The following is a 27,570-nucleotide window of genomic DNA, read 5'->3' on the forward strand; positions in this document are numbered from 1 at the left end:
TGAAGTACAAGTACTGCATGGCTTATGTGGTATTTACATCCTATTGCCTTGCTAAAGACCAAGAAGATCTGTCTTTGAAAATACATTTGACTTTCATAATTTCAGATACAACATTGTGGCCGTGAAGCTTTACACGTACGTATATGGTAAGTAGAGGTGCATTGCATGTAGAAGGTGAACATTTCACTTAGGATCTGTGCTCTAAGGTGTCTGTTTCCAATTCTTACATGTGACCAGCAGACATAGTGTGGTGCTGTGTCTTATTCTATTTGATTTTTGAGTGTGGAGGGCATGAAATCTTGCTCAGACGTTCCCTTCTGTAGTTCAATGCTGATCTCCTACCTTGAGAAAACCTGGTCTCTGGACTGCGGGACTTCAGTTAATACAAAGATGAAGCCATAGACTGTTTTCATCTGCCAATGTCATGCCCTGTGGATGAATGTGTGTCACTTGAACCTCAGGGAAATTCCAGACTGGATGTGTACAATTTTAGCATGCCCCAGACCCCACACAGAAGTGGTGACATGAGTGTCTCAGATATGTTGGCCTATATAGTAGCCAAGACCCCAAGATTACAGTGGTGTTCTTAGCAGAAAGGAATGTCACACACCAGGCAAGAGCCTTAGAGAGAATCACGGATATTAAATAGCAGATCAAATTACATCAGTCAAAGACCCTAATCTCATACTTCTCTTGGACATCTCAAAGAATCTGAAATCCTCGATGATAGGAGTTGTGTTGCATATAGGAAAGAAAGCTTGCAGATGCCTCCATATTTTGGTCCTAGTAGCCCATGAGGCACATATATGCCCTGGAAAATGATGCTGTAATAAGTGCTGCTCCCTTTATTCACTGGCCACTCTGCCAGAACCAGAGAACATGTTCCTTTAAATATGGCCAGAGGAGTCATTTCCTGTCCCTCTTCTTTGGGACATTGTACTTTCATGATCATCTCAAGGATTGTGATGAAAGTGAAATGTTGTCATTTGTACAGTGCTTTGCCAAATGCTGGGTATAAATTCACCAAGAAGTTGTCACTGTTACTTTGTTTTTATTAACACTACCCTAAATCCACCCCTGTACAATGTAAAGTAGGACATGTAATCTTGTGATGCTTTAGTTTATGATTTTTAAGATTAAGAATTTGATGAATAATTATTTCTGCCATAGAATATGAAGATAAGAGACAGCTGAAAATGAATTTCTTCATACCTTTGATTCATCTCAGAAACTGATATCTTACACATTAGAGTGGGAAGATGCTGAGGGGTTCAGGACCAGCCTCATTAGTGGAATTCAGCTACCATTCAATAGGACTTAGCCAATAAGAAAATTTATCAGGCAATGTTACATAAAAACTGCAGATGGATCCTGTTCAATATGTAGATAAACTGAATGCAAATATGAAAAGAATACCATCAGATTTGCAAGTTTTCCCACATGGATGTTCACTGTGTATTGGGGGGAGGTTCACATCAACTATTTGTGTCAGTTGATATCTTGAAAAGGCTCTTGTGGGGCTCGAATGAAACCCATAAGTGTCAAGTGTAAAGTGTCCGTCAAGTGATGGTGAAACAGGGCAGGCCCACTTAGAGGAAGACACTGAGGATGTAAGGGCATCTAACTGGCTTTCAGTTGAATGAAATGCCCATGTGCTGCCCCTGTCAGGGCAAAGCCAGCACAACCCTTGAGTGCAACAGAAAGTCTACTGAGATGGGATACAAAACATTTAAAAGTGAACCCTTGGCTTAGTGTTGTGCTGTGCTGTGTGGGTCTAAGAAGCTGAAGAGTCTGAGAAGAACATCATGGGCAGTTTATAATTCAGCATCTCTCAGTGGTGGAAAAGCCTTGTGGTCTCTTTTGACATAAAGAAAAGTTGGAGTGACTTTATGACAACCCTTAAAGTAAAAATTGTTAGGATATGAGTCCTGCCTTAATCTTTTAGAACAGAGGAATGAGAAATATGCTTAGACGCTTTTGGGAAAAGGTAGGACTATGGTTTCAGCCAGGGGTACACAACTGTGGAGGCTGTGTTGAGTGGGTGGTCCCTTTAAGACATTAAGAGGTGGTCCCCTTAAGACTTTCAGAGGTGGTCCCCTTAAGACTTTAAAAGGACCAATCAGGCTTGTGCATCAGCCAGGTGGCCTAGGCAACTGGAAGGCAGTGGCTCCCAAGATTCCATGATACCCCCCGTGTTTTGATTCTGTGACAGTAACTGCCAAGTTACCTGGAAGTGAAGCCCTACTTCTCTCACTCTGTCGGATGTTGAGCAATAAGCAGGAGCTTATGCTCTGAGCTCTGGCACCTGACTGAATCAAGAATAAAGGCGTTAAAGTGTTGTGGGGTGTTTCCTAACAGTAAGTTGGGAGGTACAGTTATCCTCATCTATCAGTCCTACTGAAAGAGGTTTCATTTTCTATAACTCCTCTTTTTCTTGGGTGTCTTCTTCCTAGTCCCTGGATATACTCATTTTGCTACAAGCATCGATATGGCACTGACTCTCGGTCCCTCACTTGACGTGAGGGTAGAAACCAGTGAGCAATTAAGCTCTCAACTGGCAAAGAGCCAACGAGAATCAAAAGAACTGAAGGAGAAGCTTCTTAGAGCTGAGGCTAAGGCCTACCTCCTGGCAAAGCACCTGCAGGACCACAGTAAGTTCGTTCTTTTCCCTGTGTTTAATGTTTTATTTCTAAAAAAGAAATATAAATAAAATAGAGAAATTTGTTAATATAGATTGAATGGGAGGCACAGCATTATTCATGTTCCCATTCCACAATAAGTTCTATAGGTTCAGTGTCACCGAAATGATGAGTATTTGATGTCACCTCTTGGAGAAATGACCTGTTTGCTAACCTTGATCCTTCTCTTCTCTCTACCAAATAAGTTACATAGCTACCATGCTCTGAGAAGGATTAGCGTTAGTAGTTGCAGCATCAGTTGGTTGTGCAGGAATAACTGAGGCACAAGTTCAGCCAATTTTCCACATTTTCACTGAGCTGTAGGGTGGGAATTCTGACACTGTCCCGCTCCAGCTGAGTCACTTTGCCAAGTCCCTTCAGGTGCATTTGAACTCTTCTTCGCTCATTTGCTGCCAATGTAGTATTTTCTCAAATGTTATTTTAAATCTTTATCCAATAAATTGGTGGGAATTATATACTACTATAGCTTTGGTGTTTCTGTGACTACTTTAGAGTTACTTAACATAAGTGAAGATGAGCATCTTTTGATTTGATTATTGTATATAACTCTTGTCTATTCTCTGGCTGGATTATGGTCCACTTATACTTTATTTCTTGAACTGTTTATTAAGTAGAGCCATTAAGCCTTTGGTAGTAGTATAAATGAAAAATACATTATATGGGGCCAGCGCTGTGGCATAGCAGGTAAAGCCACCACCTGCAGGTGTTGGTTTGAATCTGGCTGCTCCACTTCTGATCCAGCTCTCTGCTATGGCCTGGGAAAGTAGTCTAAGATGGCCCAAGAGCTTGGACCCCTGCACCTGTGTGGGAGACCTGGGGGAAGAACCTAGCTCCTGGCCTCAGGTTGGCACAGCTCCAGCCATTGTGGCCGTTTGTGGAGTGAGCCAGTAGATGGAAGACTTAGCTCTCTCTCCCTGCCTCTGAATCTCTATAACTCTGCCTTTCAAATAAATGAGTAAATCTTTAAAAAAAAGTTAACTGAAAAAATAAGAAATAAAATATTAATATTTAAAAAAAAAGAAGGGATTAGAAAAAATTCCCTGAGGGGCCGGCACTGTAGTATAGTGGGTAAAGCCACCGCCTGCAGTGCCGGCATCCCCTATGGGTGCCGATTCAAGACCTGGCTGCTCCACTTCCAATCCAGCTCTCTGCTGTGGCCTGGGAAAGCAGTAGAAGACGGCCCAAGGCCTTGGGCCCCTGCACCCATGTGGGAGACCTGGAAGAGGCTCCTGGCTCCTGGCTTTGGATCGGCCAAAGATTGAAAGACCTCTCTCTCTGTCTATCTGCTTCTCCTTCTCTCTGTGTAACTCTGGCTTTCCAAAAAAATATATAAAGCTTTTTTTAAATCCCTGAACAAATATAAATAAAATGGAGATTATAAGTGTCCTGTCCCTGGGAGCTAAAGAAACAAAGAGGAGGAAATTCACACCAAGAGCTTGATGGTGTAGCTCCACTTCCTGACAGACAGTGACCTTAGCAGCCCGCTCACCTTTCCACTGAGGCAGGTGTATGTGTGTGCGTGTCTTTCCTCAGATTGTGAAGAGTATGAAGATCTAATTGAATCAATGCTGAGGGAGAAGCCACAGTTCCTGGAGGGGCAGCTGGCAGAGGAGCTGCTACCTGCAGAGAATCTCAAGTAAGGGGGCTCTCTCGGGTGGGCAGGTGGAAAGGTGAATGCATCTCTCAAGTGGGGCAGCTCAGCTGGGGAACCAAGAACTGATGTGGCCAGGAGAAGGGCAGGGATTTACATGGTGGGCTGACCCCTCAGCTTTATAAAGCAGGCAGACAACAGAGAAATCACCAAATTGTAGGCTGCAGTGGCTATTTAGAACCTCTTTTTGACTTGAAAAACGAGGCACTTATTGACTTGAAATTCACATACAAAATTGAAGAAAGCGAACCACACAGAGACGTTTTATATCCACACAGTGCTGTAGGATCCTCTCCTCATTAACTGTGTCTCCATCACCTCCTGACCGTGGATGCTGTCCTAGATTCTCCCTGTCAGTCGTTATTTCTACCGAAAGCCATTGTGCCTGGCATGTTTCTGTGTCTACCTTTGTGTCCACTCGCTGCACACTGCATTTTTATAAGGAAAGGTCTGTGGCTGGAGTGAGGAATTTAAGGAACATGTTGGTGAGGGAGCTGAGGAAGAACCTTGGTGTTGTTTAGAGAACCAAAAAATCAGCCCAGTGTCTAGTAATCTCGCAAGGTCTGTCTCTCTACTAAAGAGGAATCTCTTGCTCCATCTTTTCCTCTTCCCTACTGTGGGCATTTTCCCACACAGGCAGTGATGCTGCTTAGAGGGCCCTGTGAGCACAGTCTCACCAAATCTCTGCAGAGACACAGAACACACCATAGGGCCATTTCCACCTTGACATTTTCTCTCCTGTCACACCTTAGGAAATGTGGTGTTCAAATTCAAGAGCAGGCCCAAGAGCTGACCCAATTACAGCAGAAGTTACAGGAAGGGAGAGCTCTTTCTCAGCTCATTCATCAAAATCTCCAGGCCCTCCTCACCCTGCAGGACCCTGACAGCTGCCAGAGCCGGCAACTACTCACTGAGCTGCTCAAGCTGACAGAGCACCTTGTTGCCAAACTCAGCACAGGTAAGGTGGCCAAGGCTCTGAGACTTAAGATGGTCTCAAGTTGGCATCCGACTCCACACTTCTTCAAAGAACATTTACCAACAGTCTGTACGTTTGTGTAAACAATTCTGTAAACAGTTCTCTAAACATTTGCGGCCATTTTTGGTCAGGGTACTTGTGTAGGAACAAAGAGTGGGAAATGCAGAGCTTTGAAGGTCCCAGGGCTGCAGAGATCTCCTCCCTGATGCAATTGGCCTTGAAGCAGGAGGCCGCATCCTCTAGCTTTCTTTTTTTATGCTTGGATTTCCATTTTATTTCCATTGAAATACACTTACCTTTTTATAAAGATTGATTTTTTATTTTATAGGCAGAGTTATGGGGATGCGGGGGGACAGAGAGAAATTTACTGTTGAATTGATAGTATATACAGACTTTTCTAAACCCAGATCTGGGATTTTCTTTTTTTTCCCCCAGAGAAACCTTTTGGGGAACGGGAATAGGAGAGGGAGAAGGTGGGGTGGGAGCTTCAGTGAGGCTCCTGATGCTTCCTTCACCAGGGAGGCAGCCATGCACGGTGTCAGAGGTCTTTGCTCCCTAGCAGGGCAGGCAACCGTTTGCCAGAGCACATGTCCTGCCCATGTGTCTCTATCCCTGTGACTCAATCTCAAGCTCTGTCACCGCCAGAGAAGGTGGGGTGGGAGGGTGGGTATGGAGGGAAGAGTTACTGTATTCCCTCCAGTTTCAAAACACAGGAGAGAGGATGTGACTGGAGGCAGCTTGTGAGAGGTAACAAAAGCCACAGTGCAAGAGTGGAAAGTCTCGGCTGCTCCTCAGCGTGTTTTCACACACGTGTGACAGATCTTTTGTGGATTTCAATCTCCTTGTCTGTAGAGTGTCAAATAATCTGTTTCACAGTAGAAGTAACACTATGGCCATCTCCTGTGGGATATTCACACCCTGGTAACACTCCCTGACAGCCATAGCCCCCTGCATTTTGCAGCTACCTCTGGATTTCAGCCTAGCAAACCATGTGGCCTTTCTCTTCCCTGATGAAGTTGACTGAGCTCCCGAGTTCTCTAGAACACTATGCCATGCCCTCAGTGTTCCATCTTGGGCATTAGGTCTGACTGGAGCCACTAATGCCCTACACTCTCTGGGTGGCCACAGAGATCCTGGTGGACCAGAGGCTCTGTAGAACTCACACTTCCACCCAGTAGCAGTACACAGAGTTCACTGTCCATTCAGTCTCCAAGACAATGAAGAGCAAATTCGCATTTGGCTGTTCTCAACCCAACAGCCAGGTAGCCTATTGCTGGAGCTGATGTTGTTGGGGGCCAGATGATCTTAGGGTTTCCAGAAAATGAGGCCACGGGAGATGTGGGTAACATCCTGTTTCAATGGAGAGAATGGGATCACCTGGCTCCAAGGACATATGGTCAGGCCGGGATGGTGGCCTGGAGACACACTGTAGCCTCTGAGGCTGTTGCCAAAGTCCCAGATGTCTCTCATGGAAAAGTAGAAGTCCTGGTGGCGGTAGCTGTGGCGTTGGACCATTTCCTGAAGGTGTCCTTCCTTATCTGACTTGATTTACAGTCAACCAGACATCTGGGAACCAGGAGGAGCCTTATGTGGACTCTCCCCATACCAGGTAGGTCTGCCAGCCCTGTGGACTTTGACTTTGCAGGGATCCCTGAAGTGTCACAGTAGATCCTGGGAGAGACAAAACAGGCTGAGGGAGCCATGGCACTCCCACAGGACCATGTCCTCCTGTCTCAGAAGACAATATTGCATCTTGTCGTGGAGTTGCCCAAAGGGGTTCGCATGGCCTCTTCCACTCACTGCCCAAGAGATAGTCTTAGGGTTGACTCAGACCAAGTGGCCTTTATGTGGAATTCTGGAAGTCACCACAGTTTCCCTGGCTCACAAGAGGAGAGGGCCACTCTCTGGACTACATTCAATTTCTGTCCATGCAAGGGCATTCCATCTGTGGGTGGCACAAAAAGTGATCCATTGAGATCCCAGAGCCAGCCATCAGAAGGCAGAGGGAGCAGTCTGAGGAGTGGGGGTGAGAGAGCCAGAGTGCTGGGGTACAAGACCTCCTCAGCAGGTGTATCTGTCATCATCAAGATATCTGGGGAGTTGATGCCTGAATGGGTCTCAGGGGTGACCCACAGCTTCAGTGAGGCTCCTGGTGCTTCCTTCACTGGGGAGGCAGCCATGCAGGGTGTCAGAGGTCTTTGCTCCCTAGCAGGGCAGGCAGCTGTTTGCCAGAGGACATGTCCTGCCCATGTGTCTCTATCCCTGTGACTCAGTCTTCAGCTTGTCACCGCCAGTCCTCTCAGAGTCACCTTGTGACCAGGGAGTGGGACACCTGCTGGGGCCCATTTTTCCTCTAGCCACAGATGCACTGTTACTGCTTTGGAGGGCGGGCATGAGTTGGTGCTACTCACGTCCCATGTTTGTAAATGTGCCTTATCTCCACACTCCAGCAGGCCAAGTCTCAGGCTGGCCCAGCTGGAGCTTCTCAATGGCCTGCCTAAACCCAGAGTGGGACCCTGGTGGCCCTGTCCTATGGACAACATTGTGGAGGTGGCTTACGATGAGATCTGTGCCAGTGTCTGGAACCTCCAGCAAGAAGAATGCTTCTTCAGGGAAGCCGGCCTTGGCAGTGAGTACCTCTGGGGCAAGGTGATGCTTCGAGCCCCAGGGTTCTCCCCAGTACACAGCCACAGGTCTGCCTTGCAGCCACCAGCCCTAGCTGAGTAACAAGAGCACTGTGTGCTGGAGCAGGGCCCATGGCTTCATGGTAGGAAACACCAGATTACACAGCATGAACACATGTGGAATTTGGGGATCTAAGCATAGTACAGCAACTAGAGTTGGAGTCATGTGGTTGCCCAGAAACACCCCATTAGATAATACCACCTCATGCCCACAGCAGTGTATCCGACCAGCCAGAGGCTTGTCAGCACAATGAGTCTGGCTAAAAACGATGGATGAGACTAAGAGCCTTCAGCAGCAATCTCTTCACAAACTGCTGAAACTTTGTAACCGCTACCAGTTCTGGAAGAATACAGGAGAGTAGGAAAAGATAAACAGGAGCACAGGGCCCAAATGAAATGAACCCAAAAAGCAGAGGGTGTGAAAAACTCCAGTGGTCACTGAGGTCAAGACTGTGGTGAGGCAGTTAGAAATCGAGTTGAATTGATTGTCCATAACAAACCATGAGAAAAAGAAAACCCAAGACATCCCAGTGTGGAGCTGACACTTCCCAGCAAAATAGCAGAGGTCAGATGAATTGACACCCAGTTAATGAAAAATGTGCTGAAAAAAAGAGCAACAGATATCACTACTCACACGTTCTAGTACCTTTGAGTGATACTGCAGAGATATCTCTATGGAGATACGAGGCCTTAACACGTCTACCAATGACCACAGCATTCAGGGAAGCCCTGCCATTCGAAACACCTAGGAGTCCTGTGGGTATCACCAACCCAGCGACTGGCAGGGTAGGCAGGGAGAGTCAAGTATCCCACCTAGCCTGCCATTAGAATTGTGCGTGCCAGGGCTGAATGTTGCTTGTTGGCAGCACGGGGCAAAGATGGGCGCAAAAAACACACTAAGTTGGGGTATAGAGCGCAATAGAGACCCTGAAATGTAGTGGGTGATGGGCGGTCCGAAGACTACCCTGGCAGGCAAGCAAAGCCACTATCTAGATTAAGCGCCTATCTAAACGCCAGCTTCTGAGCCACCAAGACAACCACACTGGGGTATGTACACATCTAGGCTGTGCGTGGGTAAGCCTAGTCCTCAGTGGGGCCTCCCCTGTCTCATTCCATTTGCAGTCGGCCCGACGGCTCTGGATCGGGAGCGGCCTTCCCTAGGTCCTGCCCTGCCCAGGTAGGTCTCCAGACCCCGTGAAGGCCCCGCCCCGGGGCTGGGATCCCGGCAGACTTCCCCGCTATCCCGGGAGGCCCAGGGCTGGGCCGCGTGGTGCCCGCACACCCACTGCCCCCCTCGGCCCCGTGTGTCTGTGGGCCCGGTGGCAGCATGGCCTCCAAGCGTGCGAGTGACACGGAGGTGGCTGTGGCCTGCCCCCACCCCTGGGGAGGCCGTCCCGGGATCCGTGCGGACCCAGTGGCCCCCTAGGACGTCCTGCAGTCCCGGTGGCTGTCCCGCTTTCCACGCGGAGGCTGACCGGAGTCTGGCCCGCAGTCACGACCCAACCACATCACTCAGCCTTCGGTGGGCGGCACGGGGACGGGTCCTCGGGGAATCCCGGGCCACTCCACAGAGGCTGCGGAGGCAGACTGTGGTGGGGGAGGGGTTCTGACGGTGGCCAGAGGGCTGTCCCACCTCGACAAACCAGGTGCATTGGTGGTGCCAGGTGCGGCCTGGGCAGTCGATGCGTGCCGCAGAGCTCCTGCGAGGGTCCTGGAGTGCTTTGGGCGGGGTCAGAGCTCTGGGGTCCGAGTCCATTGTCTGCCTGGCCCCGGGCCCGGGCCCGGCCCGGCCGTGCCTGCGGCTCAGTCCGCGGCTGTCTCCAGCAACCCCTGCAGAGCTGAGAGCTGGCCTCTGGCGGGGGACGAGGACCGCCTCTGGGGCCCACGTGCCCATAGCCACGCACGCACTGGCTTCCCTGGGCCGGCAGGCAGGGCCCGGGGGTCGACCACCTGCCGCGTTGGTGACCCTGCTGTGGTTTTCCTTCCCACCCCAGCGGGCCCGAACTCGAGCTGCCCCGGCTGGGACAGTTCCCTGTCCCATGTGCAGCCATCGCGGGACCCCGTTGGCCGTGTCCTGCGGCCGGGCACGTGGCCGTGGCGTACCTCCAGGTCTGTGACAGCGCCTGGGGCCTCCGGCGGGAGGAATGCCACATCTTCCAGACCATAGACATGTTCGGTGAGTCCTCCCGGGGCAAGGTGTCCCCGCTGAGCCACTGGGGCTCATCCCTGGACAGCGTCAGTCTTCCTTCGCGGAGCCAGCCGCGAGGCTGAGTCCCGGGGCACAGGGCCGCCTGAAGCGGGGGGGCGGGTGGAGGGGGGGGCCGGCACACAGGGCCCAGGTCTTCTGAGACCCCATGGGTGGTGGGTGTGAATGAAGCATATCCACGTTCACTGCGGTGTCCGGGTCGGGCCTGCCTCTGGGGTGTGGGTCACACTGTTTGGCCCCGCCTGACACGCAGCCTGCCAGGTCCCGCGGGGCACGTCGTTGCGGCCCCAGAGGCTATTCCAGGGCAGGGCCAGCGCCCGCAAGCCTGCGCGCTTCAGGCTGGCTAGGAAGAGGGGGCCACGCCAGCAGCCTTCAGCCTGCTTCCTTCCCAACCCGCAGACAGCCCCTGAAAGCCGCAGCTCCCAGCTGTGGCAAGCAGACAAGTGGTCCCTGGCTTTCGCATCAGCTGGCGGAGCGCCGAGCACCAGAGCACTCTGGAATGCTCTGCGTGCCCTGGGTGTTCCGTGTGCCAGGGGGAGGCCTGAGTCGCCGGCCTCGACGCCTCTCCCAGTGACCACAGCATTCTGGGAAGCCTGGCAATTGAGAGACCCAGGGATCCGGTGGGTGTTGGGTGTCCCCTTCCCAGCGACTGGCTGGCCTGGCAGGGAGAGTCCACTGACTTGTCTACGCTGCCATTGGAGTTGTTTGCCAAGATCAGGGTTAGATTTCTGCTGTCCGCAGCCCAGGGCATAGATGGGCGCCCCAGGACAGTGAGCTGGCCTTGGACTTGTTTGATTTCCTCGAGTTTGAGTCAAACTGTTTGTCCCTAATACACACCCTCCCAGTTCCAGGCGTGTTTTAGTGGCCCCAGTTGCTATTCCAGGTCAGGTGGGTGAATGCTTCTGTTTTTCGTACTCGGTTATTCCTTTGGCCTTGAGTGGCGTTTTGGAGTTCCCACCAGCAGACACCTGGTCTCTGTCTTTCCTGTCTGCTCGCCTAGCACGTAGCACTGGAGCTTTGTTGTACCCTCTGAGTGCGCTGGTTGTTCTTGGGCAGGCATCAGGTGTGAGTCCCTGGCCTTTATACCTCCTTCAACTAGCACAACATTCTAGTTTCCTTGGCACTCGGGACAGCCAGGGGACCAGTGGATGTCCCTTCTCAGTGACTGCCAGAGCCAACTTGGAGAGTCCCACAGGACAGAACCAACAGGGACCATTCAAATTGTTTGGATCAGGGCTGAATTTTGGGTGTTTGCTGCCCAGTGCAGAGATGGGTGTCCTCAATGTGACCTTCCATGTTTGATTTTTTTTTTTTACAAGCAGCCCGATGGCTCTAGATCGGGATCAACCTTTCCTACAACCTCCCCTGCCCAGGTAGGTCTACTGACCCTGTGAACACAGATATATCTGGGATCCCAGCAGACTTCCTGCAGATTCTGTGAGGCACATTGATTTGGTTTGTGATTTGATCACACCTTCCTTTGCCCACATCTTTTTGTGTCAGGTGGCAGCATTTCTTCCCTGTATGGCTCTCTCCACTGAGGTTCCTTTTGCTTCCTCCGTCTGTCTCGTGGAGGTGGTCCTGGGGTCTCTTCAGACCCAGTGTGCCCTAGGGAATTCCTCCATCTGGGTGACTGTCCTGGTTTGCACATGGAGACTGAGCTTCTTCTGGGCTTCAGTCACTTCCAGTTACCATCACTGCATTCCTTCCATGGATGCTGCACTAACGTAAACTAGGAGATTCTTGTTCCAATCAACAAAGACCTAGAAAGCTTCCTGCGATGTGCGAGGGAATGGAAGTCCGTTAGCCCAGGGCACACTTACTCCTCAGTGAGCGAATTTGTCATTTTGTGGCCTCGGGACTTGATCGTTTCCCCACATTTGGTGACCCACAGCTCCTGTGAAGGAGGTCCTCGGGCTTCATTTGAGAGTTTGGGCATCAGAGCCTCAGAGCTCTGGGTTCCAAATTTCTGGTCTCTCTGGTCCTCTCTCTCCCTGTGGTTCATTTTCCAACTTCTTTCTGCTAGCCCTCGGGGAGCTGCTCTGTGATCAGACAGAAGACCACTGCTAGAGGGACCCCATTTTTACTTTAGCCATGGATGCACCTAGTCTCCCACGGAGGGCAGACACGGGTCAGCCATAGTCCACTTTCTGAATTTGTGAACCTGATGTGCCTTGCCACCCCAGCAGGCCAGAACTCGTGGTGCCCCAGCTGGAGCAGTTCAATGTCCTATGTGAAGCCAACGCAGGTCGTCCCTGTTGGTTGTGTCCTGTGGTCAGTCTCATGGTCAGCCACCAGTTTTGTTCTGGCATCTCAGACTTCAAGCATGAGGACCAGCTGTGCCGTGCCGTTGGCCATGATGGTAGTACTCCCATGGAAAGGTGCTCCTTTGAGCCTCACAGTGTCTCTCTAGTTCATAGCCATGTGTCCACCCTGCTGCCGCTTGTCCTGAATCAGTATGGGAGAATGTGATGGGCTGAAGCAAGGCACCGTGCTCAATGGTGTGAGTCCCCAGCTTGTAGCATCTGGAGTATCTCTGTGGTCAGTGCGGGTCTGCTGGTTGGTTCAGCCCCTGGACTTTGAGTTATACCTGTATCCCCTGAGATCTCCACCATGAGTTCATTTCATGTCATGTCATCCTATGCACCTCCTCCATCAAGAGTTGTGGAGTTGTGAGGCCCAAGGCCTCTCCTGTGTGACATTCATGCACTGGTGTCTCTCACTTGGTTGATTCCTTGATTCTTAGGTCTTGCCTGGCTCCACTTGACTGTGCTCTCAGGTCATGGTACCCAAGGCAGGTGAAGCAACATCACACTGGCCTCTGGGCCTCCCACAGGTGAGGCACCATTGAGGTACCTGTCTGGACTGTGGTGTAGGAGCAAAGAACATATGTGCCAATTGCTGTCTCCCCTGAGATTCATGCCCTGGATGGCACTCCCTTCTGGCCATGGTCCCAGGTGTCCTCATCCACCTCTGGCTCCTAGAAATCCCTGAAGCAAACCATGTGGATGACTAAGCTCATGAATCCTCTAGAAAGCTTACCCAATCGTCAGTGTTCCACCACCCACCACCAGGCTCTGTGTTTAAACCCTCGGCCTGAGAGGGCCTGTTGATGTATAAGGTTTCTGGGTGGCTCCAGAAGTCCCAGTGGACCAGAGGCTCTATAGACTTGATGGCTCTGTTTAGTGGCAGTATACACACACAAAATGGTGTGCCACCGGCACCTGAACACCGGATAGGAGAGGACTGGATTTCAGCCTTGCCTCCCGGAGGCCACTGAAGCTACTGGTGGTTGTGACATGGGGGGGTGGGGGGTTCTTAAGGTAGTCTAAGGGTTTGCACAGACCCAGGACAGAGTAAGTGTACGTGATATCCTGCCAAAACACAGAGAAACTAAGAGAGTGGGATCCCCTGGCTCCCAGGAAGGTAGACTAGCTGGTGTCTTTATGGTTTACCCTTTTGTGGTCCTCACTGTGGTAAAACAGGTTAAGCCACCACCTACAACACTGGCATCCCATTGGGTATCAGTTTGTGTCCCAGCTGCTTCAACTTCAACTAATGGCCGCTCTTTCTCTCTCTCTCTCTCTAACTCTGCATTTCAAAAAATAAATAAATAAATAAATCTTTAAAAAACAAAAAAACTGGCTGGCGCCGCAGCTCAATAGGCTAATCCTCTGCCTGCGGCGCCAGCACACCAGGTTCTAGTCCCAGTCAGAGCGCCAGATTCTGTCCCGGCTGCTCCTCTTCCTGTCCAGCTCTCTTGCTGTGGCCCGGGAGTGCAGTGGAGGATGGCCCAAGTGCTCCCTGCATCTGCATGGGAGACCAGGAGAAGCACCTGGCTCCTGGTTTCGGATCAGCGCGGTGTGCTGGCCACAGCACACCGGCCGCAACAGCCATTGGGGGGTGAACCAACGGAAAAGGAAGACCTTTCTCTCTGTCTCTCTCTCTCACTGTCCACTCTGCCTGTCAAAAACAAACAAACAAAAAGACTTACCTTTTTTTGCCTCCCTTGATATTCCTGAATCAGACACTCACTCTCCCAATGCATGTAAATTTACCTGTAGCATTCCAGTCAGACACTGTGTGACACAGTTACTTGTACTGGGATCTTAATGTGCCTTTTACTGTCTGATTTTTATTTGTAGTGTACCAGATGTATGAAGAGAAGGTAGCAGGTTATCTTGGTCCTAACAAACCCAAGTAAGTCTCCAACTTCTGTTACTGCTTACTTTGTTTCAACACTTGGGGAATCTAACTCCAGGGAGAAAACAGCATGTGTTGGGGTGACTCACCATAACCCCTAAGCCCATAGCCGAATGTTTGTAGGAACAAAGTTATTCCTTATCATGTGAGCGACCTGCAAGTTTCCATTGTTTTCCCCACTCTCTCCCTTGGATTAACTACAGGGCAAGCGCAGGTCAACCAGCCTACTCAGGGAGTTTGGTCAGTCCTGGCCACTGCCCTGCCACACTCAAGGCAGGGTGATCCCTTTCTGCCCTCAGCTTGTTGCCCATGTGTATTTTTGCCTTCCACTGATAACACAAAATGAGATGGGACCTGACCTCGTCAGATGGTGGGCAACAGGCTGGGGTGAGAAACCTGGGGTGCTAAAGCACCTCCTCAGCAGGTGCATCTTTGTGACTGAAGCCTGCACACTTCATGCCTTCATTGGTTTCTCACATGACCAGTAGTAGGTTCTGTTTGGCTCATTAGTATCAGTGGAGAGGGTGCCAATGGTGGGTGGCACAGCTTTTTTCCTGAGTAGCTCACTGCCCCTGTCCCTCAGTCTCGGGCTCTGTCTGCACTCCCACTGTGAGGCTTCAGCTTGATCAAGCAGTGAGCCACTGGATGGGCTCCCTTTCCTTTGGTGACAGAACCTTTGCCCTGCTGTTTAAGCCAGGAAGGTCGTGGGAAGATTGCTCCTTTTGTTAATTTCTTATTCCCTTCTGCACCTCCAGGGTCTGTCTGAAGCTGCCCAAACCAGAACAGCCTGAGTTCCTGCTCAGCCCAGTGGCGTGTCCATATCCATCTTTAACCATGCCATCACTTGTGGATTGCACCTGCCGCACTGCTGGCAGTGACTGGGGTCGTGTGCAGGTGCCACACTTCTGCCTGTTTGTTTCTGCTAGTAAGTATTCCCAAGGAAATTTGGCCAAGTTCATAATGATCTCCCTGTGTGAAAACAGGACATGTACCCTACACAGTTCTCCCCTTGCCATTCAGTGTAGTTTTGCACACTGAGCCTAAGGCACATTGTGTTCAGGGAGTTGTACGATAGAGTTAAGGCACCATCATCATTTAGTCTGCAGCCATTGCTTCCTGTTTGTCCAAATTCATGTACACATCACCCAGTATTTACTCTCATGTCTGTACTTAAATCCCTCCTCTCCTTTCAGGTGGCACATTGAAGGCTTGTCCTCAGAAACACTTGAATGGAATACTAGGTTGTCACCTGTCGAAGGTGCCAGTCTCACATGCAGAGTTGTGGGTGAGACTACAGGGATACACCTGTCTTCAAGTCCCAGTGGATCCGCAATTAGCCTCTGGTAGCAATGAGGCCAGGCATAGTGATTCCTCCAGCACCTGCAGCTTTGCAGAAAACATCGATTCAAGAAACCAGTTGTTGTTCCACAAAGGTAAGAAAGAAAAGGGCACAGGAAGCTTCCATTGATACATGGATTTTCACTGTGTATGGGTGAAGGAGACAATTCAGACCCCGTCGTGTTCTCTGAGGGTGAAGTTGAAGTCTGCAGTGCTGTAACATGGTAAAGTGAGCCAATGCCTGATTTTAAGCATCCGCTCTGCCTCCAGGTCATCGGCTTCCCAAATATTTTATGTTGAACTTGGCCAAGTTACTTATCACTGGCATTTATATCTCATCCCCCATTTCAGACTGTGCTATTATTAAGCACCATAATTTCCAGAGTGACTGGCTAAGAATAGCTCAGTATCCTCTTTAGGTGTTTAGTGACTCGTTGTTTAATTTGCATATAGTTGAAGACTAACAAAGTGATCTTGTACTTTTGTTCCACGTGCAAATCAACCATGTTTGTAGTGTAACTTCCCAGGGACTGTCTTTGATAAGACAAGTGACTGACTTACTTTCCCTCCCTCCCTCCCTTCCCTTTTCTATTTATTTTTCCTTTCTCCCTCTGTTGCTCTTTTTTCTCCCTTCTATCTTCCTTCCCTCCCTCCCTTCTTTCCTTTCTCTCTCTCTCTTTCTCTCACTCTCACTCTCTCTCTTTCCTTCTTTCTCTTTCTCCTTTCATTCTTGCTTCCTCAACATTCCCTTCTAAGCCAATTTTCCTCTGTCAGACACTTTCAGCCACAAGGTGAGAGCCATATTCTTGTCAGTGTACATTCTAGGCCCTCATCTTGGTTTCCTGATTAATTCAACTTATTTTCTGGTCCCCTCTCTTTTTTAAATGAACAGGAGCCTTCATACATGAAGTGATCAGGCTCGTTTCTGACTCTTCTGGAATTTATCAGCTCCGCTCATCTCCATAGCATGTCCCAGTTTCTTGCCCACAGTGATCCACTTCTGCTCAGATTTCCTTACAACTGAGCCTTGGACCCTCCTGCCCATCCTACCTGGATCCTGTCCATCCTTTTCCCTGCCTCTATGGTTGCCTGTGGCTTATGTCTGCTGCAGCCTACCTTCTAGAAAGGAGGGGAATGGTGTGCTCAGGAGGAGGAATATGTCTCATGTGACAGTGACCACCAGTTGACTCTTTGGGAGAGGGCTCCTGGCCAGTGCTCAGTGAGAGGCAGGCATACATACTCTCTGCCACATGTGCCATGATACCTTGTCCCTCCCAACTCCTCTTTTCTTCCCCTGATCTTTTACTTCTCCTTGGATTCTCACAGTACCAGCACAGCTCACCCAGTGGCTCAGTCACTCTCTTCCTGTTCACACTCAAGGTCACTCCGTTCCTGTTCACATTCAAGGGATAATTGGCTGAGCAATGGTAGGTTCAAGGCAAGACTTTGCAGTCTAGGGTGCTTTGAAAGGGCTTTGCAGATTTTGACACCAACCATACTGTGCTTTCTATCTGGTGCATAGCAGGTTGTGTTACTGACAACATATATTTCTCTCACTCTTCCTAAATCTTTTTTTTTTATTTCCAACCTATTGTGAAAGCTGTCAGAATGCAGGAGCCCAAATTTCCAAAACCCCAGTTAAGGTCATTTTTTGATATAGTATGTACACACACACATGACACTGAGAGTGCTTCAGGATGTTCATGGAATGCCATGGGTGTTGTGGCATAGTGGATAACTACCCCTTTGGGCTGTCCATATTCTTTGTCAGTGTACCTAGGTACAAATTTGTCTTCTGTCTCTGATCCAGCTCCTTGCTACTGTGTACCCTGGGAGGCAGCCTGTGATGACTCAGTTAGTTGGGTGCCTGCCCTTGATGTGGGAGGCTGAGATAATGTTCCTGGCTCCTAGGTTTGGCCTAGCCCATTCTCAGCTGTTGCAGATATTTGGGGAGTGAAAAAGTACATGGTTGATTCCTCCCTCTCACTCTGACATTCTGTGTAACTGTCACTCTTGGATTTTCATTGAAATGAAAATAAATGGGGCCAGTCTTGTGGCGTAGTTGTTTAATCCTCCACCTGCAGTGCCAGCATCCCATATGGATGCTGGTTCTAGTCCCATCTGCCCCTTTTCCAATCCAGCTCTCTGCTATGGCTTGGTAAAGCAAGATGGTCCAAGTGCTTGGGCCCCTGCTCCCACATGATAAACTGGGAGCAACCATCTGGCTCCTGGCTTTAGACAGGCAAATCTCCAACCATTGCTGCCATCTGAGGAGTGAACCAATGGAAGGAAGACCTTTCTCTGTCTCTCCCTCTGTCTGTAACTCTCCCTCTCAAATAAAAATAAATAAATAAATACATCTTTTTTAAAAAGAAAAAGAAAATAAATGTTTAAAAAGATGTTCATGGAAAATGGAATTAAACATGAGTTCTGTATGTCACAGAAACTTTTTGAAATCCTTGCATTGTGTGGTCATAATATGCATTTCCATAAACTTTCTAAAGAACACTCCAAAATATATTTGTCCTTGTATGTTCCTGAATTCCATGATATATATCATATTATTTTCAGTAATGTTACATATAATATGCTCATATGAAGTGTATAATGATACATGTTTTTCATCTTCTCCAATTTTCCTTATAATTTTGCTCTTGTGGGTTTTCCTATGACTTTTATATAACTCGATTTTTAGGTGACATCTCCATTCCTAGTAGCACAACCTCTGTCTAGTATGATTAGCCCTTGCTTTTGTCCTATGAATCTGAGAACTATTTGTTTTCATTTGCTCCAATTTTCTTAATTTTTTTTTGTCAAATAGCAGTAGGTTTGCCTATTGGCAATCTTATCCTGAAATCATTTCTAAGGCAGGCCAATGATAAGAAAATGCAAAAGCATCTCTATTGGCTTCCCTTGCCCCTTGGACTTTCTTGTCCAAGGTCACTTTGCTTATCCAGTGTCCACCTTGGTGGAAGTGTGTGTCAGAATAAGGTCATATTGGCTGGCGCTGCGGCTCACTAGACTAATCCTCCACCTGCGGCGCCAGCACCCCAGATTTTAGTTCCGGATTGGGCACTGGATTCTGTCCCGTTTGCTCCTCTTCCAGTCCAGCTCTCTGCTGTGGCCCAGGAAGGCAGTGGAGAACAGCCCAAGTGCTTGGGCCCTGCACCCGCTTGGGAGACCAGAAGGAAGCACCTGGCTCCTGGCTTCAGATTGGCACAGTGCACTAGGGGTGAACCAATGGAAGGAAGACCTTTCTTTCTCTCTCTCTCTCTCTCTCTCTCTCTCTCTCTCTCTGCCTAACTCTGCCTGTCAAAAAGAAAACAAAAGAATAAGGTCATATAACAGTGGATATTGTTGCCTGTGGTTTCATTTGCAGTGCCTGTTACTGATGGCTATCTTGCGAGCAATCCCAAGCAGGATAATACCACTGAGGGGTCAGCTACCAGCAGCCATGCAAGCCAAGTCAGTGTCCACCCTGTGGGCTCCGATGTCCTAAGAAAAGAGATGATCCAAAGAAAATGCCATTTTAGCAAATGGAGATTATCATACCGTATCCCTGGATTTCGACTTGAGGTGCAGAGGTAATCACAACTGTTATTCTTAGATGCATTTATTCTGTATTGCTCTCTCTATATATGAGTGCTTTACCTCATTTCCCTCCCCCCAATTTTTTCTTTCCCTGATTTGTTCTCTCCATCATCTGCAGTAACTTCTGTCTAGTCTTCCTTCTATTTTCCATTTGTAATGGCAGGGGAATGTGCCCTGGTTCTTGATTTCTTTCAATATAGAGATAGGGAAAGAGTCCAAGATGCAAAGTCGTAGTATTTTATTAGGCCAGTGAGAGAACAAAGGGAGGTGGGAGAAAGCTGCAGAGCTAGATGTCCAGTAGGGGAGTGTAATCATGGGTCTCTAATAGGTACCCTAACTTCAGTTTCATCTGTGTCACTGGTGTGGCCACCAGGACATGGGTGTGGGAGTCACTGGGCTGTGATCTACCTGGGAAGGGGCTGTGGTAGGAGGGGTCCAGCCATTCCATGCATTTTTTGAGCACTGAAGGCACATGATTGGTAGAGGCCTGGTGAGCATGCAAAATGGGAAGCATCATAAGTGGGGGAGAAGGGAAATTCACCAGCTTCCAGAGCATGCCTGTCCCTGCCTAAATCCTCCTATCATTACACATGAATTGCCAACCAGTCACTGTCATTTGCATCTCCTTGGCTGTACTCCAAGCTCTGCTCTTTCCCCATAGCTGCTGTCCTCATTATCCCACTCACAGACCTAGAGTCAAGTTTGCCTTCAGATCCAGTGTTCAAGGGATTACCATGACCCAGTAGCCACACTTCAGGGACACACTCAAGCTACAATGAGGCAGACTTCATTAGATGGTACAATAAAGAGACATTGGTCAAAAGGTAAACTTAAGGGAGGGTGTTATGGCACATGCAGTCAAGCCACGGCTTGGGATGCCTGCATCCGTATTGGTGTGCTGCCTCAAACCCTGGCTACTGTACTTGCAATCTAGCTTCATAGTAATGGTTCTGGGAAAGACATGGATGATGACCCACATATTTGGGTCCCTGCCCCCTAGTTCTGCACTCCTAACTAGTGAATCAGTATATTTAAGTTCTTTCTCCCTCTGTTTCTATTCTTTCACTCTTTGTCTTTCCTTCTGTCACTTTGTCTTTCAAATAAATAAATGAATGCTTTAAAAAAGACAACCCTCTAATATTCACACAAAATATTATTTTCTAAATTAGACATAAGCACAGGGCTTCAAAAAATGTGTAGAGCAAGACAAGCTTAGACATTCTGACTTCTCCTACTAGTTTTGGGTCTGGTTTGCCGCAGTTTTTCTAGATCCTTGAGATGCATTGATAGCTCATTTGTTTGGTGCCTTTCTAATTTCTTGATGTAGGCACCTATTGCTATAGACTTTCCTCTTAACACTTTTTTGCTGTATCCCATAAGTTTTTTTTTTTTTTTTTTTTTTTTTTTTTTTTTTTTTTTTTTTTTTGACAGGCAGAGTGGACAGTGAGAGAGAGAGACAGAGAGAAAGGTCTTCCTTTGCCGCTGGTTCACCCTCCAATGGCCGCCGCTGCAGCCGGCGCACCGCGCTGATCCTGGCAGGAGCCAGGAGCCAGGTGCTTTTCCTGGTCTCCCATGGGGTGCAGGGCCCAAGCACCTGGGCCATCCTCCACTGCACTCCCTGGCCATAGCAGAGAGCTGGCCTGGAAGAGGGGCAACCGGGACAGAATCCGGCGCCCCGACCGGGACTAGAACCCGGTGTGCTGGCGCCGCACGGTGGAGGATTAGCCTATTGAGCCACGGCGCCGGCCCCATAAGTTTTGATATGTTGTGTTGTTACCTTCATTTGCTTCCAGAAAGTTTTTGATTTATCTTTTGATTTCTTCTATGACCCACTGTTCATTCAGGAGCATGTTGTTCAGTCTCCATGTATTTGCATATGCTCTAGGAATTCCCGAGTTGCTAATTTCCACCTTCATTCCATTGTGATCTGAGAAGATGCGTTGTATGACTTGGATTCTTTTGAATTTGCTGAGACTTGTTTTATGGCCTCGTATGTGCTCAATCCTAGAGAACGTCCCATGCACTGCTGAGAAGAATGTACATTCTGCAAGTATAGGATTAAAGGTTCTGTAGATATCTGTTAAATCCATTTGGTTTGTAGTGTCGATTCAATCTGCTGTTTCCTTGTTGATTTTTCTGTCTGGTTGATCTGTCCATTACTGAAAGTGGAGTATTGAAGTCCCCCAATACTATTGTATTGGAGCCTAAGTCTCCCTTTAAGTTCCTTAACATATCTTTTAAATAACCCAGTGCCCTGTAATTAGGTGCATATAAGTTTATAATAGTTACATCTCCCTGTGGAATTGATGCCTTAATCATTATGTAGTGCCCCTCTTTGTCTCTCTTAACAGTTTTTGTGTTACAGTTTATTTTGTCTGATATTAAGATGGCTACACCAGCCCTTTTTTGGTTTCTGTTGGTGTGGAATATCTTTTTCCAACCTTTCACTTTCAGTCTGCATGCACTTTTGTTGGAAAGATGTGTTTCTTGTAAGCAGCAAATAGATGGGTTTTCTTTTTTAATCCATTCAGCCAGTCTGTGTCTTTTAACTGGGGAGTTGAGGCCATTAACGTTCAGTGTGACTATTGATAAGTAGTGACTTTGCCCTGCCATTTTCCCAAAGATATTTCTAATATATACTTTGACTTTCTGTGATCTTTTACTGAGAAATTTTCTTCCTTTACCTTCTTTCGTATTGATGACCGTGTTTCTGTGTTTCTGTGTGTAACACATCTTTAAGCATCTTTTGCAGGGCTGGACAAGTGGTGACACATTCTTTCAGTTTCTGTTTGCTGTGAAAGTTCTTTATTTCACCTTCATTCACAAATGAGAGCTTTGCAGGATATAATATCTGGGTTGGCAGATTCTCTCAGTACTTGGGTTTTTAATTTGTTCTATTGAATTCTTCATTTCATTTCAATTTCTCTTCAATCTCTCAATTTCATGTTCTATTAAATTCCTCATTTCATTTTGATTCTTCAAGATTTCATTTTCACAAGAGAAATTTTCTGTCTTGTCCTTCATGGATTTCAGCAGTTCATGCATTTGTTTTAGATTACATCTAAATATTCTTATCATAAATTTTTTGTTCCATTTCTTGCATTTCTTCCATCTCATCATCTTCTTAATCTTGTATTGGAGTGTCATTTTCTTTTGGGAGCATCATGTTTTCTTCCTTTTTCTTGTTTCCTCGATTTTTCCGTTGTTGTTTGGCATTGTGGAAATATGCTTTGGTTTCTTCTTTTTTTTTCACTATGGTGGCTTTTCTTGTTATACTATGACTCTAGATTAAGTGGACTGTCTGTGGTTGGTGTGGCCAGAGAGCTCTGTTCAGTTCTTCAGGGTTAAGGGTATGCTTAAGGTGACACACCCAGGTTTGGCGTGGTAAATCAATCTCCCTTTCCCCCACCTCTTTCTTTGTCTCTCTCTCTCTTTCTCTCTCTCTCTTTTTAATCAGAAGGGAAGTAATCAGCTGAACACTTCTCCTCGATGGCGATCAGTGCCTGAGCGCTATCCCCAGTGGATACAATATTCATCTGCTCTGTCCCAAGAACCACACAAAAGATCTGTGCAGTCCTCAGTGTAAGCTTAGAATCCCCTGCAATGTCTCTCACTGGGTAGCCAGGGCCGCCCGAGCTTGTGGCATCTCCCAAGGAGACTACTCACATCTCAGCCAAACCATGAGTTCTCCCACACACCCCACACACCCTCCATTGTGGGTTTTTTTTTTTTTTTCACAGTCCCGGTTCATAAGTTCCACACATTCACTAGGTCTTAGTCTCTTGTTATTACTCCCCACCAGAGTCAGGTTTTTCCGCTTGGGTGGGCACAGCCCCAAGCTGGTACAACTGTTATGTATGTCCAAAATGGCACCTGCTGTATTGTCTCACTCGCTTTTGTAAGGTGTGTGGAGAGTGAATCGTGTCCATACCATCCCTTTTATTTTTTTCTCTCTTCTAGTTAGGCTTGTGTACTTTCCCCCATGGGGCTACAAGCCTTGTTCCCTCTAGGTTCTTCCTGCTGCTTTTCCACCAGTGTCTCGGGCTACTGTGGTTTTGTCTCACCTCTCTTTCCAGTGCTGGTGCAGAGACAGCAGCTGGGGTCCTGAACCGTGGGAGTCCGTGCCCTCCACGGACTCTAATTCCAGAAGACTTTCCTCTACTGTTTTTTCCCTATCTGTTCCCTAAGACTACACTATCTCCACTTTTAATAAACTGTATTTTCCTGGACTTTCAGTGAGCTCCTTCCCTATTCCATCATCTTGGAACTTCCACCAACTTCTATCTTTTTTTATCACTCAATGCCAATTTCAAATATTCAGGTAAAAATCTCGAAAATGAGATATTTGACATTTTGTGATCTGATGGTTGTTTATAGCCCTTGTCTCTATTGTTAAGGAACATTGTTTTTTTTTTCTTCTTCTTCTTACTGTTTGTTGAACTCTTACATAGTATAGGATTAATTTTATGAGTATAAAGTAAACTGAAAGTAGATAATTGTAAATCTTGAGAGAGTGAATAAGAGAGGAAGGAGGAGGAAGTATAGGAGTGTGGGCAGGGGGAAGGGTAGGATGGGAAGTCTCACCATGTTCCTAAATCTGTATATATGAAACATATACACCTTGAATAAATTAAAATATAAAAGAGAATGAGTTAGTTATTGAACATGAGACCACAAAATAGAGCAGCTCATTGTAGTGAGTTAACTTGGGGCAAACCCATGAAGATCCAAGAAGATAAGCAAGGCCCAGGCCAATCTTTGCTCCAGTGATTCTAATTGAGAACGAGCCTCCTTGCCTTGGGCAAGTAAAGTGAGAAGGAGAGTGACCTCCCTCAGTCTGTCAGAGGGAAGATGAAAAACTTGAAGGCCAGGGGGGATGAAGTTCATGTTTAATAGATGGAAGGAAAGGAAAGGAATGGGATAAAGTAGGTGAGGACTGCTGAGCAGTTCTAAATGACGCTGTGCTTTTAGTAAACTCTGGGTACACTTTGAACTAGCTTGGATGCTTTGACCCAGTACCCTGGATTCTGTCTTCAATGGACAGGGAAAGGCCAACGTTCAATTTCCTGTCCTCTTGGTTAACTCCCTTGGAGTTTGATTTTATTCCTTTTTCTCCTGGACAAAAGACTTGCCAGATTTCTCTCTAAGGCCTTATTCCTATGTCTATGTACTCAAGGTGACTCAACAGCCTCTTATGACTATTGAAGCCTCCAGATTGGATTTTCTCCTCTCCATTCTTCAGATTTCTAAAAAAGAGCGGGAGACAAGGATTAAGAACAATTCTTATGTCTTTAGTTACATCTCTTTTGTTAAAGGACAGACTGGCCTTGGATGTTTCTGAGATTACCGTTGGCTCACACATCTACTCTATTCCCATAGTCACCTATTCTTCCCTCTGAAACACAGAATTATAATAGTTGAATTTACTGAAGGAGGTCCCTTCACTTTCAACTGTCTTTCTGAATGTGCATGATTGGTGCTAGGAACATCTATCCTTAAGAGATAGGAAAAGACATTGGCAAGACCATGGAGAAGGATTAGGAGGAAAGTGGGTGTTATCACCAGCTTCTAGTTAGAAGAGTGCAGGACTAGGCCAGCGCCGTGGCTCACTTGGCTAATCCTCCACCTGCAGTGCCGGCACCCCTGTTTCTAGTCCTGGTTGGGGCGCCAGATTCTGTCCCAGTTGCTCCTCTTCCAGTCTAGCTATCTGCTGTGGCCCGGGAAGGCAGTGGAGGATGGCCCAAGTGCTTGGGCCCTGCACCCCATGGGAGACCAGGGTGGGCATGGAGGGGGGAGCACCTGGCTCCTAGCTTTGGATCAGTGTAGCGCGCCAGTCATAGCAGCCATTTGGAGAATGAATCAATAGAAGGAAGACCTTTCTCTCTGTCTCTCTCTCTCTCTCTCACTGTCCAATTCTGCCTGTCCATAAAAAAAAAAAAAGTGTGCAGGACTCCCATATTCTGCATCACAGGCTGGACTCTAAGTTTAGGGAGGCATTCTACCTTGTAGGTATCATTTTCCCACTTCAGTCAACCTGAAGCTCATCTTCTCCACATGTTTCTCTGTCTCTGGCTTCTGTGACTACTGGGCAGTCCCTCCAGACTCAGCTATCAGCAAGACCTGACCTCTTATTGAATTTCTCTCTCTCTGTCTCCCTCTCAGATATCAGGAACTGCTGGAGCTACAGGGACCTGCACTGGCTACAATGAAAGGGTGCAAGTAAAAGTAGCTTTCCTCATTAATGAGCAACATCTTGATAGAAAATCCAGTCATGTCCTACCCTATCCACTCAAGATTTGTTCTCCATCAGGATGGAAGACATTGTTTCAGTCTCATATTATTGTTACCACCTAAGGACACCTAGGCCTGAGACCTTAACTTGGGCACCTCTCAATTCTCACCACATAAGGAACAAGATCTGGCAACATCCAGGAGTGAGTAACACGCTAAGTCAGACAAGTGTTGCCTCCAGCTAGAAACAGAGTTTTTGCTGTTCAGCCTGAATTGAATGAAGAAGCATTTGTCAGAGAACTACAGAATGCTGAGCATTGACCAACGGATGTGGCTTTGACAGAAATTGTCAATGACAACAAAAAGAAGCAGTATTTTTTGCTTAAGGCTTAAAGAGTACGTTACTGTATTCCTTTAGTCCTGTGGAAACAAGAGCATCTCCTCACCTTGTTGTCACTGACAATGGTGACATTACCTTGTTTTGGAGGGCATGTCAGTTTCTAGCCTCAAGAATTTGACAATTTCCTCATGATTCACTTGGCCCTAAACATTACTCCCAAACAGTACTCCCTGTTACTTCACATCTGGAGGCAAAGCATGGACAGTTTGTCCATCAACATTACGGTCACACTAGGATTGGATATCAAGTTCTACAGTCATTTTTATATGTATCCAAAAGATACTTTACTCTTATATTATCAAAAACCATAGAGACTGGCAATTGAAGAATGTATAGACACTCTATTCTCTATTGCTCTTTCTGCAGAGATTTTGCCACCAATTACTCATCTCTGCCTGGATTGGTACTTATATTCATTTGTGTACATTGGAAATCTTCTATTTTATTATTTCTATATACTAATATTTATTGAATTTCTGTAGTATAAATGAACATCCCTTCTATTATTCCATACCAATAAATATTTTGTTTTGTTTGCTATCATTGTGGTCCTGGTAATTATTTAAATTAAGTATTACAGTCGCCAGCAGCGTGGCTCACTAGGCTAATACTCCGCCTGCAGCACCAGCACGCCAGGTTCTAGTCCTGGTCAGGGCGCTGGATTCTGTCCTGCTTGCTCTTCTTCCAGTCCAAGCTCTCTGCTTTGGCCTGGAAGGGCAGTGGAGGATGGCTCAAGTGCTTGGGCCCTGTACCCACATGGAAGACCAGGAGGAAGCACCTGGCTCCTGGCTTTGGATTGGCGCAGCATGCCAGCCATGGCAGCCATTTGAGGGCTGAACCGATGGAAAGGAAGACCTTTCTCTCTGTCTCTCTCTCTCTCACTGTCTAACTCTGCCTGTCAAAAAAAAAATAAAATAAAATAATATAAAATAAAATAAAATAAAAGTATTACAATCAATCCATTACTAACAAGATTGCTTTTGGTGAATATGGATATATTCTTATTTCACTATTTGTGTGATATTATAAATTCTCACCAAGAGTGTGCTCTACTTAAAATATTGGGAGTTTGTTATTATCTTACCTTTTTTTTAATAGAGAAACACTTTTCCTTTGACATTAGAGTGAGCTAACACATACATGTGAGCTACTGTTTAGATGCCTGTGTCAATCTCTCAGCATATTACAGCTGCTATAACAAAATACCACACTCTACTTAGCTTATGAGATACAGAAACTTACTTCTCGTAGTTCTGCATGCTGGGAGGTCTGTGGTATTTGATGAGGGCTCCTTTCCTGGTATAAATGGTTTCTTCGGTGTATATCCTCACATGATAGCAGGTCAAGGTAGCTCCTGGCAGCCTACATTTTAAGAGAACTAATGATATTCATGAGGGCTCTGCCCTGATGATTTGATGAACTCTCAAAAGATGCCACTCCTAATACTAAGACTTTAGAGGTTAGTATTTGCACCTATTCATATAAGAGTCCACACACACACTTGGATCATGCCACCCCCTCTCTGATCTGACGAGCCAGGGGGGAAGCAGAAAGAGGATAGAGAGATAGGATATGGAAATTGGGGAGGGAT

At 47.3% G+C, this 27,570-nt stretch overlaps 2 protein-coding genes and 1 long non-coding RNA gene across 11 annotated transcripts in view; 2 read left to right on the forward strand and 1 right to left on the reverse strand.

Annotated features, from left to right (window-relative positions):
- LOC103346435 (neuroblastoma breakpoint family member 4) overlaps positions 1-27,570 on the reverse strand; it is a 1,612,367-nt gene that overhangs the window by 539,673 nt on the left and 1,045,124 nt on the right. The gene's annotated exons all lie outside the window — the stretch shown is intronic.
- LOC103346987 (putative neuroblastoma breakpoint family member 5) overlaps positions 1-27,570 on the forward strand; it is a 344,943-nt gene that overhangs the window by 46,583 nt on the left and 270,790 nt on the right. The window lies entirely within an intron of this gene.
- LOC103346986 (neuroblastoma breakpoint family member 4) overlaps positions 1-27,570 on the forward strand; it is a 320,087-nt gene that overhangs the window by 5,015 nt on the left and 287,502 nt on the right. For 4 of the 8 annotated variants that reach the window (XM_070054421.1, XM_070054427.1, XM_070054424.1 and 1 more), the window contains exons 3-9: positions 2,454-2,651; positions 4,233-4,335; positions 5,103-5,308; positions 6,881-6,935; positions 7,777-7,955; positions 9,133-9,187; positions 10,005-10,186. In XM_070054421.1, coding sequence (XP_069910522.1) covers positions 2,454-2,651; positions 4,233-4,335; positions 5,103-5,308; positions 6,881-6,935; positions 7,777-7,955; positions 9,133-9,187; positions 10,005-10,186 — 978 coding nt within the window. The other 4 variants (XM_070054423.1, XM_070054422.1, XM_070054428.1 and 1 more) reach the window with 3 other exon arrangements.

The sequence above is a fragment of the Oryctolagus cuniculus genome, chromosome 12, assembly GCF_964237555.1.
Source record: "Oryctolagus cuniculus chromosome 12, mOryCun1.1, whole genome shotgun sequence".
Taxonomy (NCBI): domain Eukaryota; kingdom Metazoa; phylum Chordata; class Mammalia; order Lagomorpha; family Leporidae; genus Oryctolagus; species Oryctolagus cuniculus.